The 16,216-nt window shown below is 36.0% G+C and overlaps 2 protein-coding genes and 1 pseudogene across 2 annotated transcripts; 1 reads left to right on the top strand and 2 right to left on the bottom strand.

Annotated features, from left to right (window-relative positions):
• Positions 1-303: 303 nt before the first annotated feature.
• LOC144442059 (uncharacterized protein KIAA1958-like) lies at positions 304-3,139 on the bottom strand. Its single transcript, XM_078131330.1, has 2 exons — positions 2,297-3,139; positions 304-312 (listed from the first exon to the last, which is right to left on the bottom strand). The coding sequence occupies exons 1-2, from the start codon at positions 3,137-3,139 to the stop codon at positions 304-306; spliced, it is 852 nt and encodes a 283-aa protein (XP_077987456.1).
• A 2,645-nt stretch (positions 3,140-5,784) lies between these two features.
• Positions 5,785-15,832, top strand: LOC144442060 (protein unc-93 homolog A-like; annotated as a pseudogene).
• LOC144442606 (fatty acid hydroxylase domain-containing protein 2-like) lies at positions 8,326-14,317 on the bottom strand. The gene is made up of 5 exons (XM_078131985.1): positions 14,206-14,317; positions 12,818-12,939; positions 11,256-11,461; positions 10,444-10,719; positions 8,326-8,491 (listed from the first exon to the last, which is right to left on the bottom strand). Exons 1-5 carry the CDS (start codon positions 14,315-14,317, stop codon positions 8,326-8,328), a joined length of 882 nt encoding a protein of 293 aa, XP_077988111.1.
• Positions 15,833-16,216: the final 384 nt, after the last annotated feature.

Here is a 16,216-nt window from a genome sequence, read left to right on the forward strand (position 1 = left end):
TATCTAGATATGAAAAGATATCTTTTACTAAAAACAAGGTACAGTTCAATGTACAAACTGAAGATCATGTTGTCAGAAATCGAGCTTTAAACGAAATATAAAGGGTAGAACATGCCAAGTAATAACTAGTAAAGCCAAACTTTATTGTAAAATGTAATGCAATAACTCATAGGATGTCATAGTTCATAGTTTTTTTCACTTTTAAACAAATTGAACATAAAGACCAAAAGGTATCAACAACACAAGAAATAACAAACACACTGATACTACACAAATTGTACTTTTTAAATATAGTATGTTCATTTAGAATGACTGAAAATAAAGAAAAATACAAAAATACACAATTGTGATAAGCAGATAATCACAACTTATTCCTAAACCGGTACCACTAATAATAGCACGTATGTGGTAAAACAGGATCTAGAAACAAGTCAATCAGTGCTGCCTTAATTGAAAGACAAAGGGCAGCACTGGTAAACCCACCCAAAGAAGACATATTTATAGATATGCAGACGATCCTATGTAAACAAACAGTGACGGAATATTGATAGAATCAAGGGGCATTTCTTTCTCTGAGAGATATCAAAACTATCGGGAAGAAGACAAAAAGGTCTAGGAGTACAGCATCTCAGATGCCAGCGTCGAGGTTGTATAATTATGGTGTAGCTACATCATTTTTGAACGTTCATCTGGACACACGGTGATATAAAATCACATAATGAAAACATAATCTTCTCCTTACACAATGTCTAATAGGTTGAATACATGTATTTATAAAACCAACAACCCATGAATGGTACTCCCGCTCAGGTTTGACAATTTGATAATGATGTTCATCTGACTTTTAAGGTCAAGACCTATCGAAAGACATATTACTTGCATACTTTAAATCGAAAAAACTTCTCAACATCTTGACGATAATTACATTAATTAATTAATTAATTAATTAATTAATCAATTAATTAATTAATCAATTAATTAGGAAACTTTAACTATTCTTTAGCTTACCTTGGAGTGGTTTGATGATTGAAAAGTTATGTTCACTCAAAATCAAGTGTCAATAACTATTGAACAAAAAATATCATGTATGCTTACTAATGTATTGTTTTACATGTTAATTACACTAATTAACACTTATTTAGCATGCATGTTTATCTATCAAGGGAGGAGTTATTTAATAATGAGAGTAAGGGATTCAAATATTCCAATACCTAATGAGAGACATACAACTAACAGGGGCATTCAAAAAAATATATAGTTATTGTACGTTACAAGTAATCAGTCTCCTTAATTAAAGTAATTAAAAAAAATACACATATTAATTCTATGGGAATGGTTGCACGATCATACAGTGACTCCAAAGTAATTACTCACCTTCAGACCTGCCCATAGATATGTTACTTGCATAGGTTTTTTGAACAAATGATATTTCATGAATATTATTTTTCACTAATTATGCTAATTAAGAAACGTCATTTTTGACCATGTTCCACCACTTAGATTTTTCTAGACTTTTGATATGTTATTCAGCATAAAATTCTGAGCAAGATGCACTAAAAATTATTTCTGTTGCAATTATGTTTGGGTTCGGCCATTTTTTCCGCTAGATTGACTGGACTATTCCTAAACCTTTCAATTTTACAAGCATTGCAGAGAACACATCGTTGGCAGGCTTGAAAATGTCACTGTTTATTATGTCGATGCCACACTGTCTCAGAAAATATCGTTGTAAACCATATCGTATTGTTATCATCGACTTGCTCGAATACAGCTGTGCGTTGTTCTGTCGAATCCCTGCATAGAAATTCCGCAGCGTGATACACAGATCGTCGGGCGCGTTCTTTTCCACGTCTGTTATGGTTGTACCAATTTCTTCACAAAACGAAGTAAAAATCTTGGTGGCGTAGTGAATGACATGCTTTGTGTTACGTGAATCTTTGCTGTCGACAAGGACACGGTGTTGAAGTTCTTGTTCCGACAGAAGGGAAAATTTTGTCCTATTCTCTTGAGGTTGGCAAACATCGTCAGAAGCCGCCATTTTGACCTGCTGTGAACTCGAGGTGGTCACGTGACAATGTAATAGTTCATGAACTATTCCCCTAGGGAGTCATTCTATTTTCCTATCACGTGACTGATTCTAGCGAATCGTGGCACATCATTATCACTAGGTATATTAATAATAATAAAATATGTAGCCTAATTACTGATCTGACACATGCCAGTGAATATACTATACCTGTATTTTTTTTTATTTTGAAAGGATTGTAGCAACAACATACAAAAGAAATATACCTACGTTATCAACGTCGATCAAATAAGACTGTCGTATAATTCCAGCAATATCACACATCTTCTTCAAATATTGTCGAATACTACTGCGCCCTAGTCTTTGATCAGAATAGCGTACTTTACCGTTTGTTTCAGGTAGAGGGCGTCTGTAGAAAGGACCCTGTGGTGGGATACTGTGCAGGTACTTGATAAACAATGTGTATATACATCGTTTACTGTCTGCATTACGGTACACCTTTCTGTTTGATCTACGCTGGAATTTATCTTCTACACAATGCAGTTGCAGAAATTCACCCTTATCATCCTTGTAAAATACAAAATGCGATGCTTGTAAGCTCAGGTGTTTTTCTGAAGATCTGATATGAAATAGCTTAAATGTATAGAAATATACAGCATAGCTGAGGTATTTCGAAATTTCCTTTGAAAATACTTTGTCCCATAACCGTTTCTCTTCTTCCTCATTGATACATGGTTGATAACGTTTCTTTGGCCCGACACCTCGTCTGTTTAAGTCAGTGCTGACCCTCCTCAGCGTTTCGTGAAATGATCGAAATTCGGTACGATATGTGTCCATGAAATGTAAATCCTTGCGGTTACAAGTTTGCTGTAGATGACGCTGGAAACTCATGCATAATGCTCGTAAACTCGGTGCTGGATATTCAGACCCATCACTCCTTCGCACTTCTTCAACGAAGCGACACAGCCAGAAAACCAATTCCGACACACGCAGGTGGCCATCCAGCGCTGGTACTCTTGAGTATGTTTCCTCGCAGCTTGCTCCGTCATTGTTGACAACAATACGGTCGTTTCGTGAGCTACGCCAAGTTTCCCACACCGTTAAACTCCACATAGTTACTTTTTTGGTTGCAGGCTTTGGATCCCCACGTTCCATCACAATTTACTCCACGGAGGTTACTGGTTATAGCGCTTTGTACTTGATTTGCAATGGAGTGATCGTTCCTCTATATACACATCAGCGTAGACACAAACTACAGATCTTGTGAAGTTGTGGTCAGAGGACTAACAAAATAACTGCGGCTGGAGACCTGTACGAACGTTCGTCGGCAACTTTCTGTAGAAGCGGGGTCCTGGGTATATCACAAGGCTACACTTCCATTGACCATACACTCTAGAGCATGTTAAATCCCACGTATACGTTTTCCCCTCTCCTTGTTTAGATATCCGTCGAATTCCAAGTTCGCCATCAATCGGTGAACTTTTACGTCAAAGCGTGACCTTGTTACGCCATCTACGACAGAGTCTTGTGTATGATGTTGCATGTACAGGGCACCAGGATTAATTAACTAGTAAAGTCGTGTTAACAAACAAACAAACAAACAAATAAATAAATAAATAAATAAATAAATAAATAAATAAATAAATAAATAAATAAATAAATAAATAAATAAATAAATAAATAAATACAATAATAACAACAAAACACAAGCAACATAAAATATCTAAATATTGACGCAATACTAGTATACTGTATGACAATATGAACGATCAATATGCAAAGAAAACTTACAATATATTTTTACCCACGTCTTTAGGCCTTTATCATAAAGCATTTTCTCTGGCCTTGGGTGGGCCGATAGATTGGTATTGAATGGGGTGTTTCTTGAAATTGGTAACGGAGGGGGGGGGGTTCATCCTGTTTTGAATTTTTGAATAGGCGAGTCATCATGTTTTGGATTGTGACGGAAGAACAACTTATTTCTACAAATGTATGACTGTGTCTGAACTGTGGTGTCTTTTTATTTCCCAATTTCTTTACATACATCTTTTAATACTTCTTCACATATAAACAAACACTGCATATAAATTGCACCTACCATATTAGTTAACATCAGTAAGAATTGGAAATTTAAATTTAATATTGCAAGTTGTGTATCAAAATAACTGAAAAATATTGATGCAGTGTGATCAACTTGAATGCATGGTCAATATTGTGCAACTTTGGAGATCATGGTACATTTCATGTAAAATTTCATGTAAATAAAATATACAATTGAGTGTATATTATATAAGGTATAATCATAGTGTTATTCTAGAGTGAAATCTCAGTTCGCTATCCACTCAGCATGGCATGGCATGGCATGGCGATATCTTCATGTACTTTGCTCCATCGCATCGTGCGCCATGGTTTACTCAAAATTGTAATACAATAAAAGTCCAATTACCAGAATTCTGATTATTCGAATTGTTCGGTCGCATCCGAACGCGCATCATGTCCCCAAAGTTTCCATCCTTCTTTACAAGTTCTCCTGTACCTCGTGCATCTGGCAATCGATCGATTGATTGATTGATTGATTGATTGATTGATTGATTGATTGATTGATTGATTGATTGATTGATTGATTGATTGATTGATTGATTGATTGATTGATTGATTGATTGATTGATTGATTGATTGATTGATTGATTGATTGATTGATTGATTGATTGGTGATTGATTGATTGATTAATTAATTTAGTGGTTGATTTTTATGGTGATATAAAACTTCTTTATCTTCTTTCCCCCCACTTGGCTAATTTTCTCTCTTCCAGCTGTAGATAATTCATTCTTTATTTATTTATGATGGTGATACTATGGCTGATGTGACTTGCGTATTGAATCCACAATTTGCATAATTAACGAGATTTTAGAATTAGGTTTTATCTCATAAATTGTTGTTTGGAATCTTATCTGACATGGTGTTGTCTACAGTCCTTCACACTTCAACGCGTTTGCCATATTATTTACAGGCAATGTATATGAAGGCACAGCTTATTAACAATTGCAATATTAACACCTTCAGATCTATCTTGGGTTTGTATTTTCTTACACCTTTTTGATAATTTGTTGACAAAAACAATTAACAATTAATGTTGACCACTATTTTTACTCGTAAAATGTAGGCTTTGAAAGAAATTATAACCTTAACTTCAAGATTATGATGTAAAATTTATCACATCTGCCAAGAAAATAAAAATCCAAAAAACAAAATAGATCAGAAAGTGTACATGTTTATTGCTCTTTTGTCCCCTCAAGCCCTGGAAGGCTTTCGGTTTACATATACATGTAGTAATATATTTTGTACTAAAAGTTGTAGATAACACTCTTGAAGAAACAGTAAGGTAGCGATCGTTGGGTATTGCTATCATGTACCTCGTAAACTGCACAGACATATGTAATTTATATGCCAACTAACAAAACACCTAAAAAGGGGAGTTTCTGAAAAGTTTTCTTTACAAGTACTTGACCCTTGTAACCCTACGAGTACTGCAGTATCGTACAGTTGCAGAAAGCATCGGAACGAACGAGAACTGTGCAGGAAAATTCTATTTAGGTGAGACGGGACAAGATTTTTATAGCTCAGTACAAATTATACATTTGAACACAATCAGGTTTACATAGGTATATGATTTCTGGCACATTCCTTTTTTGCATTCACATAGTGTGAACTCAGGTTTGCCTTCTGACTTGGACCCGGGACTTACACAGCATCAAATATGGCGAATGTATCACAGAGTAGCTGTCAAGACAGAGTGGCAGAAACATCGACCAGAATGAATAATACTCAATCTGGATTGGTTCCCCTTGCTGAGGCTGAAAGGGATATGATGCTTGACAATCCTGAAGAACTTCATGAAGGGGATTCAGACATACCTATCACAATCAATAACAGATCTCTGTGGAAAAACGTGTTGTGGGCTTCATTGTCGTTTTTCTGTACCTTTTCTGCCTTCCTTGGTCTCCAGGGGTTACAGAGCAGTCTAAATTGCATTGAAGGATTAGGTTTTGCATCTCTGGTTACTCTTTACATCAGTTCTATAGTTTCTGGACTATTTCTCGCCTCTTTTATCACTGAATGGCTTGGGAACAAACAATGATATGGAGTCCAGCATGTTATGTCGTATACACCATTGCCAACTTCTACCCCCATTGGTATACAATGATACCCGCTTCAATTGTCATCGGTGTTGGAGAATCACTTATATGGACAGCACAGCCAAGCTATATGACCACAATTGGTACATTACTTGCTAAGCACAAAGGCAAATCATCAGATGTCATAATTAACAAAGTTATGACAGTATTTTATTTCTTCTTCTTTATGAGTTCTGTCACAGCTTTTATACCTCCATCAATAATTTACAGGGGTCGTGATTACTCTAACACAAACCAAACATCAACGTCAGAAATTATCATTGATAGCTATACATGTGGTGCTAGTGACTGCCAACAAACAGAAGGTAATGTGACAACTTACTGTAATCCCCCTGACAAACACTTAACATACATACTACTGGGGATTTATGTGGCCCTTGGACTGGCTGCAGTTGGCATAGTGATCTTCTTTGTGGACGACCTTGAGAGGCGAAATTCACGAACACCTAAGGGACAGACGTTGAAGGACCTTGGGAAGACTATCAGGCTGTGGTCCAATCATAACATGATGATGTTGATACCCATCTCTCTCGTCTATGGCATACATTTGACTTTTATCAGTGGGGACATTCCAAAGGTAATTAAACAGACTAATAAATGTAATAACTACATTCACTTTCTAGTGATATAGATGAACAAATTAAAAAACATTGAGTGCATGAGTAGATGTCTATTACCCCAAGGGCCGTACTTTACCAACTATTTTCAAGGCTGAACCCGGGGGGGGGGTTTAATATAACTGCACCAATGGTGACATGACATCTTGTAGTGTCCGTATAAGGTCAGGCAAAAAGTTACATTGTATTTCACATTTTCAGATACACCGTGATTCTTTCCATAGTCAAAGCGAACCACCAATAGGGTTCAAGTGCCCAAATGAACAGAACATGGAGAATTGAAAACGTATAGTGCAAGTTATAGGGAAATTGACGTCAATGTGGGTCACTAGTCCATACCACGAGACACGATTTAAGCCATTCACTGAAGGCTGTATGAAATCGATTGACTATAATAGAGTAACATCTTGCATGTGTTTTAATTCAATAGTCTTACATTTCATGTGCCATTGGAGTGGATATGGTTGGATATATCTTTATGTGTAATGGTGCTACATGCATGTTTGCTCAATTTCTGGCGAGTAAGCTAGCAAATACCCGGGGAAGAGTTAATATGATGGGTGTTGCATTCACGAGTCTACTTTCCTTCTATATACTGTCACTGGTCATGGAACCTGCAGATGATACCACGACACTGGCACTCCTTTTCGTCGTAGTTATTTTGAGTGGAGTTGCTGACGGCATTATTATACTTGAGGTTACAAGTAAGAAGTCAAATTGTTCCTCGTTCATAATACATCTTTTATGTGCACTATTCAATAATCAAAATTTGGACATCAATGATAAACATCCGTCATACTGGTGAGGCCGGGGACAAGTATCTATCAGGAATAATAACTGGGTTTGTAGCGTACGAAAGCTTAATGAGGACACAGGAGTAGGTTTTTTAAACCATGGGAGTAGTTTTTTACAAACTACTCCCATGAAATAAAAAAACTACTCCCATGGTAAAAAAAAAACTAATGAAATAAAAACTACTCCCATGGTAAAATACCACTCTCATACTGAAAAAAACCCTACTCCCATGAAATAAAACTACTCCCTTCGTAAAAACTCCAAAACGTGAGCATTGTTATGGTTGACACATGTGCCAAATCATATGGAATTTGAAGAGTGCATTCTTAAGATATAATTATGCAAATTATTCATTAAAACTAAGCTACATCAACAAACTTTATGTGACATATGCACTTTGTTATTATAAACATATGTACCAATTATATTAAATTTGCACTGTGTTCCAAAGATATAGTCTAATTACTACAAACCATTAATTATACAAATTATTAATCAGTTCTCGTCATTGGCATATATATTCAAGATATGTAGCAAGCTTCATGAGAATCGATGCAGTAGTTTTTTTACACATCGTGTACACAGACAGACAGACAGACGACATAACATAACCTCCCCTTACGAGAGGTAAAAATGGGTATCAAAATAATGATAGGTTGGATTGCATTGTTCTTTCATATCCTGGTCGAATTATTTGAACTTGTTGCCGTTACTATTCTTTTCGGGAATACTGTCGGAGAGTGGAGTTAAACCAAACAATATCTTGTTTCTTTTGAAAGCAATACTCTTACGAAATAATGCATCGGTACCATGAAGCCAGTCCAGGATTCCCAACAAACCAAAGTTGTAATGAAATCTGAAAAAAAAATCATTAGTAAAAATGTCGATCTTATAGTACGTAAGGCAACAAAAAAATATTCTTTCGAATAACATCGCCACAGAAAATAGGTCGGGATTTGATTTGAGTTGATTTTATCTTTTTAATTGTTTTTATTTTTTGAAAAAATATTGCTTCGACCCAAAAACAAACAAAATGTCGACCAGAATACCCTGGGAAAAGAAAACAGACGTGGGTGACGGTCAAAAAGACAATGAATTTCTTATCTAAGACTTTTTGTTGTAAATGTTTAAAAATGTTTAGGGTCGGAGAGCTAAAATAATGCAGTCTTGGTGTTGCACTCAAGGGACATTACAGTCACTTTTGACACAAAGATAGACACATTTCAACTCTAGACTAACAATAACAGAGACACAATAAACACAACATGATCCGTTGCCCAATCACATTGAAAATTGATAATCATTGCAGTAAAAACAGGCTGCAATTGTTAATTTTCTAACTGATAATCAACATTTCAACTTTACTACTCTTCTACATCCCACTATGCATGGCACCTAATATATATGCAATTGTTTCTTTTGCATTAGAAGTTGTCTGAGTGTGTGTTTTAAATGTTATTTTAAATTGCAAAGTACTCGTAATAAGTTTATCGTCATTTTGGTCCGTATCGTTCGCCCATCGTGCTTAAATATTAATCATTGATATAGTAATTTTAACCCAGATGCGAGCGATCAATATCGTCTTTTTGTAATCTGTATATACAGAGTATTCTGAATGGAATAGCTTAAATGTATTGTATACTGCACATGTAGTAGTAGTAGTAGTAGTAGTAGTAGTAGTAGTAGTAGTAGTAGTAGTAGTAGTAGTAGTAGTAATATAATAGTAGTAGTAGTAGTAGTAGTAGTAGTAGTAGTAGTAGTAGTTGTTGTTGTTGTTGTTGTTGTTGTAGTAGTTGTTCAGTTTTCATTAAATGGCCATACTCTGTTTGAAAATACTTACATGAAACTGTATCATTAATGATGATGCATGTCTATGATAACTCAATCAATCAGTTTATTAAAATGCTAGTTTCTACTATGACGTACATTTCAGAGACGCTGTACAGTTAGAATGCTCTGGAGAATAGCTATGTCTTATAAAGTTCGTTAGCTATTGGTTTTTTGTCGTATTTTATGTATTCAATAGACGGGATGCAGAACGTGAGAACGTAGGCCCACCACATGGCACTAGTTTGTGTACATAGGTTCACGCCGTGATATTTGGTAGATGATCGGGTGATGACATTAAAATCGTGTCTATGCATTGTTAGTATTGTTAATGGTTTTATAAGGTTTCCTCAACAATTTTAGAATGTGTTCTAAATAAGTTATGCAACTGACTGGTCTATCTATTGTACCCGAGTATTAGGTTTTCGCTCTGCCATTTATACCCGAGTATTAGGTTTGCATTCTACGATTATACCCGAGTATTAGGTTTGCCTTCTACCATTATACCCGAACATTAGGTTTGCGCTCTACCATTATACCCGAGTATTAGATTTTTGTTCTGCCATTATACCTGAGTATTAGATTTGCGTTCTACCATTATACCCGAGTATTAGGTTTGCGTTCTACCATTATACCCGAGTATTAGGTATGCGTTCTACCATTATACCCGAATATTAGGTTTGCGTTCTACCATTATACCCGAGTATTAGGTATGCGTTCTACCATTATACCCGAGTATTAGGTTTGCGTGCTATCATTATATCCGAATATTATGTTTGAGTTCTATGATTATACCCGAGTATAGGTTCGAGTTCTGCCTTTATACCCGATCACTAGGTTTTTGCGTTCTGCCATTTGCAATTTAGTTGCTAATTTAATTGGACTCCTAATATCCATTATAATGTAGCGTGTATAATCTATTTATACATGTGCATAATTTAATTTCAAATTCGAACTTTATAAAGTAGTGTACAAACTTACTTTGCGTGATGGAAGTCATGGAATTCTGGCGATAAGGTAAGCGGGAAATGGTATCCTGAGTGGTGAATACTGGTACCAACTAAACCAATAACTGCCCATATCCAAGTACTTAGCAGGTGTGTTTTGAAAAGAAAAGGACCGCTAACTAATGGCATGATGTTAGATAGTATATGTTCAACTGGGTGAGCATAAATACACGTCATACCAATCGGGGCTGTCCACTCGTGATGTATTTTGTGAATTCGCTTGTACAGATAAGGATAATGATGAATTATTCTGAAAAAAAATAGAACAACATATGTACAACTCAGTATGAATCAAATTGCAAATACTAGTATTATCTTTCTCTTCTTCTGCTGAAGGCACTTTTGTATTTTTTTGTGTTTTGATTTTGAGTTTGATAATGATGAAATTGAGTAACTTTGGACGCTGTTTCGAAAAAAATGCATGCTTTTTTTTACACATTGTATTCTTCGACGAGTTGATAGCAATTTGCATTGTTCACTGCTACTGGGACCAATTTCTACGCACACACGCGCGCGTGTGTGTGCGTGTGTGTGTGTGCGCGCGTGCACGTGTGTAAGATTCTAGAGAATTCATTTCAACTATTTAACAAACCAAATATTTACGCATGCGCATATGAAAAATATATTCCTGTTTACGATAATCTTTTAGATTAAGTTTAGCATTGCATCAATACCACATTGTTTTGATTTCATTCTTAATCAAATCAATGCTGTACATATCATTCAGACACAAACAAAACAGGATATATGCCTCTGGGTAAGACTACAAAATGCTAAAAATCTCACCTGTGAGAATAGTAGAAAAATATTTCTTCCCCAATTATTGCAACCACTATGTCAAGGAAGATTCTTGAAACAGAGGGTACATCATATCCACAACTTATACCACGCCATTTACATGCTAAATACCATCCATAGGTTGCTAAGGGAGTTATCAACATCATGTTGATAAATGTGGTCTTGAACAGCTTGGATAACAGTGCTGGGTCAAGCTGAATAGAATGTAATAGTATGCATAACAGACTGTAATCAATATACATATATTACAATAATCTTCCCATGCAGATCTAAGAGGGTTGTTAGTTTCATTTGTTTAGGCATAATTAACGATTTTTGACAATTACGCAAAATCTATTTAGATTTATTTAGTCCTGTTTCCGCCTTTCGGCGTGTGCTTCAGGCTGCGTGTTTTTAATAATTTTTCCTGTTTTGTTGTTTTTATTTCTGTGTTTGCCTTTTATGTCATGTCACTTCTGTTATTGCTACCCCTTGTTTTATCTTTTTAGTGCTTGTTTTTCCTTATTTGTTTTTAAAGGTGCCTGTAAATGGGCTTTATGCCCGTTGGTTTACCTGAATAAATAAATAAATAAATAAAATCTGCATCAAAACATGTCGTCATCGAAGACATACGCCTTCTCAAATACTTTACTGTGTGTAACTAAGGCCAAATAAAACAGTTTTTGGTTCCGGTTACCCTGCTGTGCCACCCAGCTTTTCACTGCCGATCCTAAACTTTTATTTGATGTCTTTGAGAAAAAATTAATAAAATCGCGAAAATTGTGTGAAAATTCACGAGAAATAGTGTATGCAAAAACTGACATCAACTTAAAATGACAATATAAAACTGTTCTTCCAATCTGTAATGGCTGTACATGCATCTGATAGGAAGAAATAAATAACACAGAGAGCATTTGGAAAACAATGGAAAACATAACTACCTGAAGTAGACACTTACACATGAACAAAATTAAAATAAAATAAAATAAAAAATCTACCTACCTCACCTATTCTAAAATTGAGTGTAATCGGAACCACACAATCTTTTTGTTAGGCCGATCGGATGAAATTGATTTTTTTTGTTATATTTTCACCCAAATATAAAGTTTAGGTCAAATATAATAGACTAGTCGGCAGGTCAGTCTGATAATACAGGGACAGACACATTGATAAAATGACTAAGGTTTTTTTTTGTTTTTTTTTATTCCGAAGCTACCGTACAAATGGCGGACTTCTACGCAAATAAAAAGTTAATGATATTTTACTCTTCGCTGTCACTTATTTAATGACTAGTAGCCATTGGAAAAACTCCCACCGTGTTACTTGCTGATCATACTGTATTCTCATATCACATGACAAAAATGACGTCATTCTATTCTTATATATTAGACTACAATATCACAGCAGTTATCATGGTAGGAGTTTTCCTATTGGCTGTTGGTTTGTAGACAAGTTTTAATGAATGGTAAAATATAAGTAACCTTTTATTTGGAAACAAAAATGACGAGAAATACTCACAAGTTGTTGACCATGTCCTTTTAATGTAAGTAAGATATGCTAAATGAACGTACCGGTGCGTTTTTATCTGGTTGAACTTTGTATCTTGACAGAATTTTCGGTTTACCAGTAAGGTCTATGTATAGTAAGCTAAGATTGACAACCCAGTACGTCGTCATAACCACCATCCATGTTCCTGAATATAGTATAAAAAAACAGACAAATAAAAGATGCATAAAAAAATACAAATATGGGATAGCTGTGATGGAGAAAGACCAATACTAAAGCCTGCCATCAAACTGGCTACATAAGGATAAATGACCTGCCAACAAACAGAACATAAGTGGGGCATATTACTGAGGGATATTACATACATCCCGATATCTTTGTTTCCATGCAAATGTAGGCTGGATCTAACCAAGTACTACTCTTAATTTGTGAATTCGAATATAAATTAAAACGCTGTTACCTTTTGATTGCACTGAATTAAACGCTAGCTCTTTAAAACAAAAAAAAAAGAACTTTATGATTCTTCGTCAGCATTAATTGACAGATTAACTATACCACCAAACAAATCGTCCCATTTCTGGCTCAACAAGACTTAGTTTGTTTGTTTAGTTAGTTAGTTAGTTAGTTAGTAATAGTTAGTTAGTTAGTTAGTTAGTTAGTTAGTTAGTTAGTTAGTTAGTTAGTTAGTTAGTTAGTTAGTTAGTTAGTTAGTTAGTTACACGTGGTTGTTTTTATTGCGAATAGCAAACAAATAAGCCTAAACGGGGAAATGTTCATTCATAAGTGAACCTTATAGTATGGACATACATATGAAGGAAAGCATTGGGGAAGAGAGAGAGAGAGAGAGAGAGAGAGAGAGAGAGAGAGAGAGAGAGAGAGAGAGAGAGAGAGAGAGAGAGAGAGAGAGAGAGAGAGAGAGAGAGAGAGAGAGAGAGAGAGAGAGAGAGAGAGATATGGAGGGAGGGAGGGGGGAGGGGGGAGGGAGGGAGGGAGGGGGGAGAGAGAGAGAGAGAGATGGAGGGAGGGAGGGGGAGGGGGGAGGGAGGGAGGGAGGGGGGAGGGGGAGAGAGAGAGAGAGAGAGAGAGAGAGAGAGAGAGAGAGAGAGAGAGAGAGAGAGAGAGAGAGAGAGAGAGAGAGAGAGAGAGAGAGAGAGAGAGAGAGCGAGAGAGAGAGAGCGCTTATAACTTTAATTTTAGCTTTTACACAACAAATTACACTTTAAAACCTTGGTTCTGTGCCAACGTATGCACACTGACTTTACAGGTCGAAAAGCTATATTTATATTAACACGTAGACAAGATAACACTCGCCCAGCGATCAAAGTTCGTGTTCTTTGTACCTGGAATGGCACATGATAGTATTGTTGTGGTAAACTTTGTTGTGCAACTGTCATCGCAATTAGGTCAGCTAATTGCTAAAGATCATTGTTATAATTTCCTCTAACGTACTCACCTACAGAGAACATTAACATGTCATTTTCCCCAAACAGACCATATATTTTACCCCATGCTAGCTCATGATAAGGTGGCTTGGTTAGGTTAAGTACTTCTGACTTCACATCCATTACGACGTGGTAAAAAGTGTGGTAAACAATAAGGGTAGAGCAGCGTATGCGTATATGAAATGTGGACTGTAAATCACGTGACTATGATCAGGTGACATCAAATACGTCATGACATCATCAAGTAGTACCAAGTACTACAAATTAACCCCTGCTCCACATTGTGTTTATATACAATATTGGTTACTAGGTAAAAACTTGTGTTGCAGTTTGTCAAGCAGATAAGTATTTATGCATAGAGTTGAAGGCAAGGCTAATTCCAATCTGATTAAAATCTGATGTGGTGAAAGCGGCTAGATGTCCGTATTTACCTCTATTCATCGTGTTGTAACGTTTGTTTTCTTCGGAGTGATCGCGGGAAGGCGGCGATCACTCCGAAGAAAACAAACGTTACAACACGATGAATAGAGGTAAATAAGGACATCTAGCCGCTTTCACCACATCGGATTTTAATCAGATTGGGCTAATTCGTACATGTAATCTGGTCCCGCGATTTATATTTTGCATTCTCGCAAACCAGAGCTGTTATTTTTTCTGCGACACTGCGCGTTTTGGACGGTGCCGTAATAGAGGCTATTTACATAATTTCATAAAAATATGATGTGATAGTAAATTTGATATACAACAAAATTGCTTTTGTTCATGTCTACGTTATGGCAACGATGACAATTTATTTACGACACCGCCATCTAGTGGCGAACAGTAACCATCGTCAGTTTGTCCTGAAGAAGGCAACAGTCACGTTGCCGAAACATAGACATGTAAGGGGCGAGATCAATAGTTCAATGTACGATACAAAACTAAATTCTTTTACTAGTAATTAATTTAGGGGTTGGGGATGAGCCATTTTCCATTAGTTCTCATTCTACAAAATCGATTTTACTTTTATGGGTCTGTTTGTACACCTAAACATAAATAATGTCAAATTGAGAAGAAATATAAGATTTTTTGCTATAGTAAATGCATGGTACTAAAATTAATTAAAGTGTCAACAAAAGAACTATTCTTTACTCACTACATACTGGCTTTATATTCATAGCACTACATACTACTAAATCCTGATTTGAAATTGGTTCTGTGGTTCGAAGCAATATACAATTTTGGCCACTATATAGTTAGAAGGGGGTCAAAGTCCTCAGTATAAGAATTTAGTTTTTATCCTATATTGAACTATTGATTTCGCCCCTAACTTGGTTGTGTATCAAAGATCATATATACCATTGTCAAATACTCTTTCTTCATCCATCTCTTCTAGCTATACACGCATTGGTCTTTCCAAACACGAAGGAAGCTGCCTTTGCCAATAAGATGCTTTGGACGGGAGTTGGATTAGCTCTAGGATTTTCACTAAGTCTGTTTTTATGTGTTTACATCAAGATTTCAGTTTTGATTACCATGTCAATTGTGGCATTCACATTATATTTTATTTTAGAATTTGTACATCACCAACAAATAAGGAGTGGTCAAGTGACACTCGAAGCAGAAAAAGAACTTACACGAACTAAAACGTCCATCTAGCAATGGTGGATTCACTTCTTTACATTAATTATCTAAGGGATGTGTTAAAATGACTACTTTGTACGTTGTGAGGGTTACTTACTTTCATTCATACTATTGTTGGAAATGAGACCATAACCTAGAAATATTTATTTGCCAAACATTATTGCTTTTTTACCCCTTGTCTTATCGTTATTACGGAACAAACTGACCTGCGTCGGGGTGGCTCATGGTCCTGCTTGTCCACGGTATACGGGACGCGATTTTAACATTGTCCCCCGAAACCCTTCCTGAGAGAAGAAAATAGATAATATCAGAATCGATTATCGACTTACCCCGTCTGCAAGCAGGACTAGGTAGCTTACTTCTATATCACCTGCAACCTCGAAGTCGTCGTCATTTCCA

This window comes from Glandiceps talaboti, chromosome 11 (assembly GCF_964340395.1).
Source record: "Glandiceps talaboti chromosome 11, keGlaTala1.1, whole genome shotgun sequence".
NCBI lineage: Eukaryota > Metazoa > Hemichordata > Enteropneusta > Spengelidae > Glandiceps > Glandiceps talaboti.

Excerpts from the sequence above, each read along its gene's own strand:
- LOC144442059 (XM_078131330.1), bottom strand. The coding sequence starts at position 3,139 with ATGTGGAGTTTAACGGTGTGGGAAACTTGGCGTAGCTCACGAAACGAC.
- LOC144442606 (XM_078131985.1), bottom strand. The coding sequence starts at position 14,317 with ATGGATGTGAAGTCAGAAGTACTTAACCTAACCAAGCCACCTTATCAT. Across the intron at positions 12,940-14,205 it reads CATGTTAATGTTCTCTGTAG|GAACATGGATGGTGGTTATG; the intron begins GTGAGTACGTTA and ends TACTATATTCAG. Across the intron at positions 11,462-12,817 it reads AACCAGATAAAAACGCACCG|CTTGACCCAGCACTGTTATC; the intron begins GTACGTTCATTT and ends CATTCTATTCAG.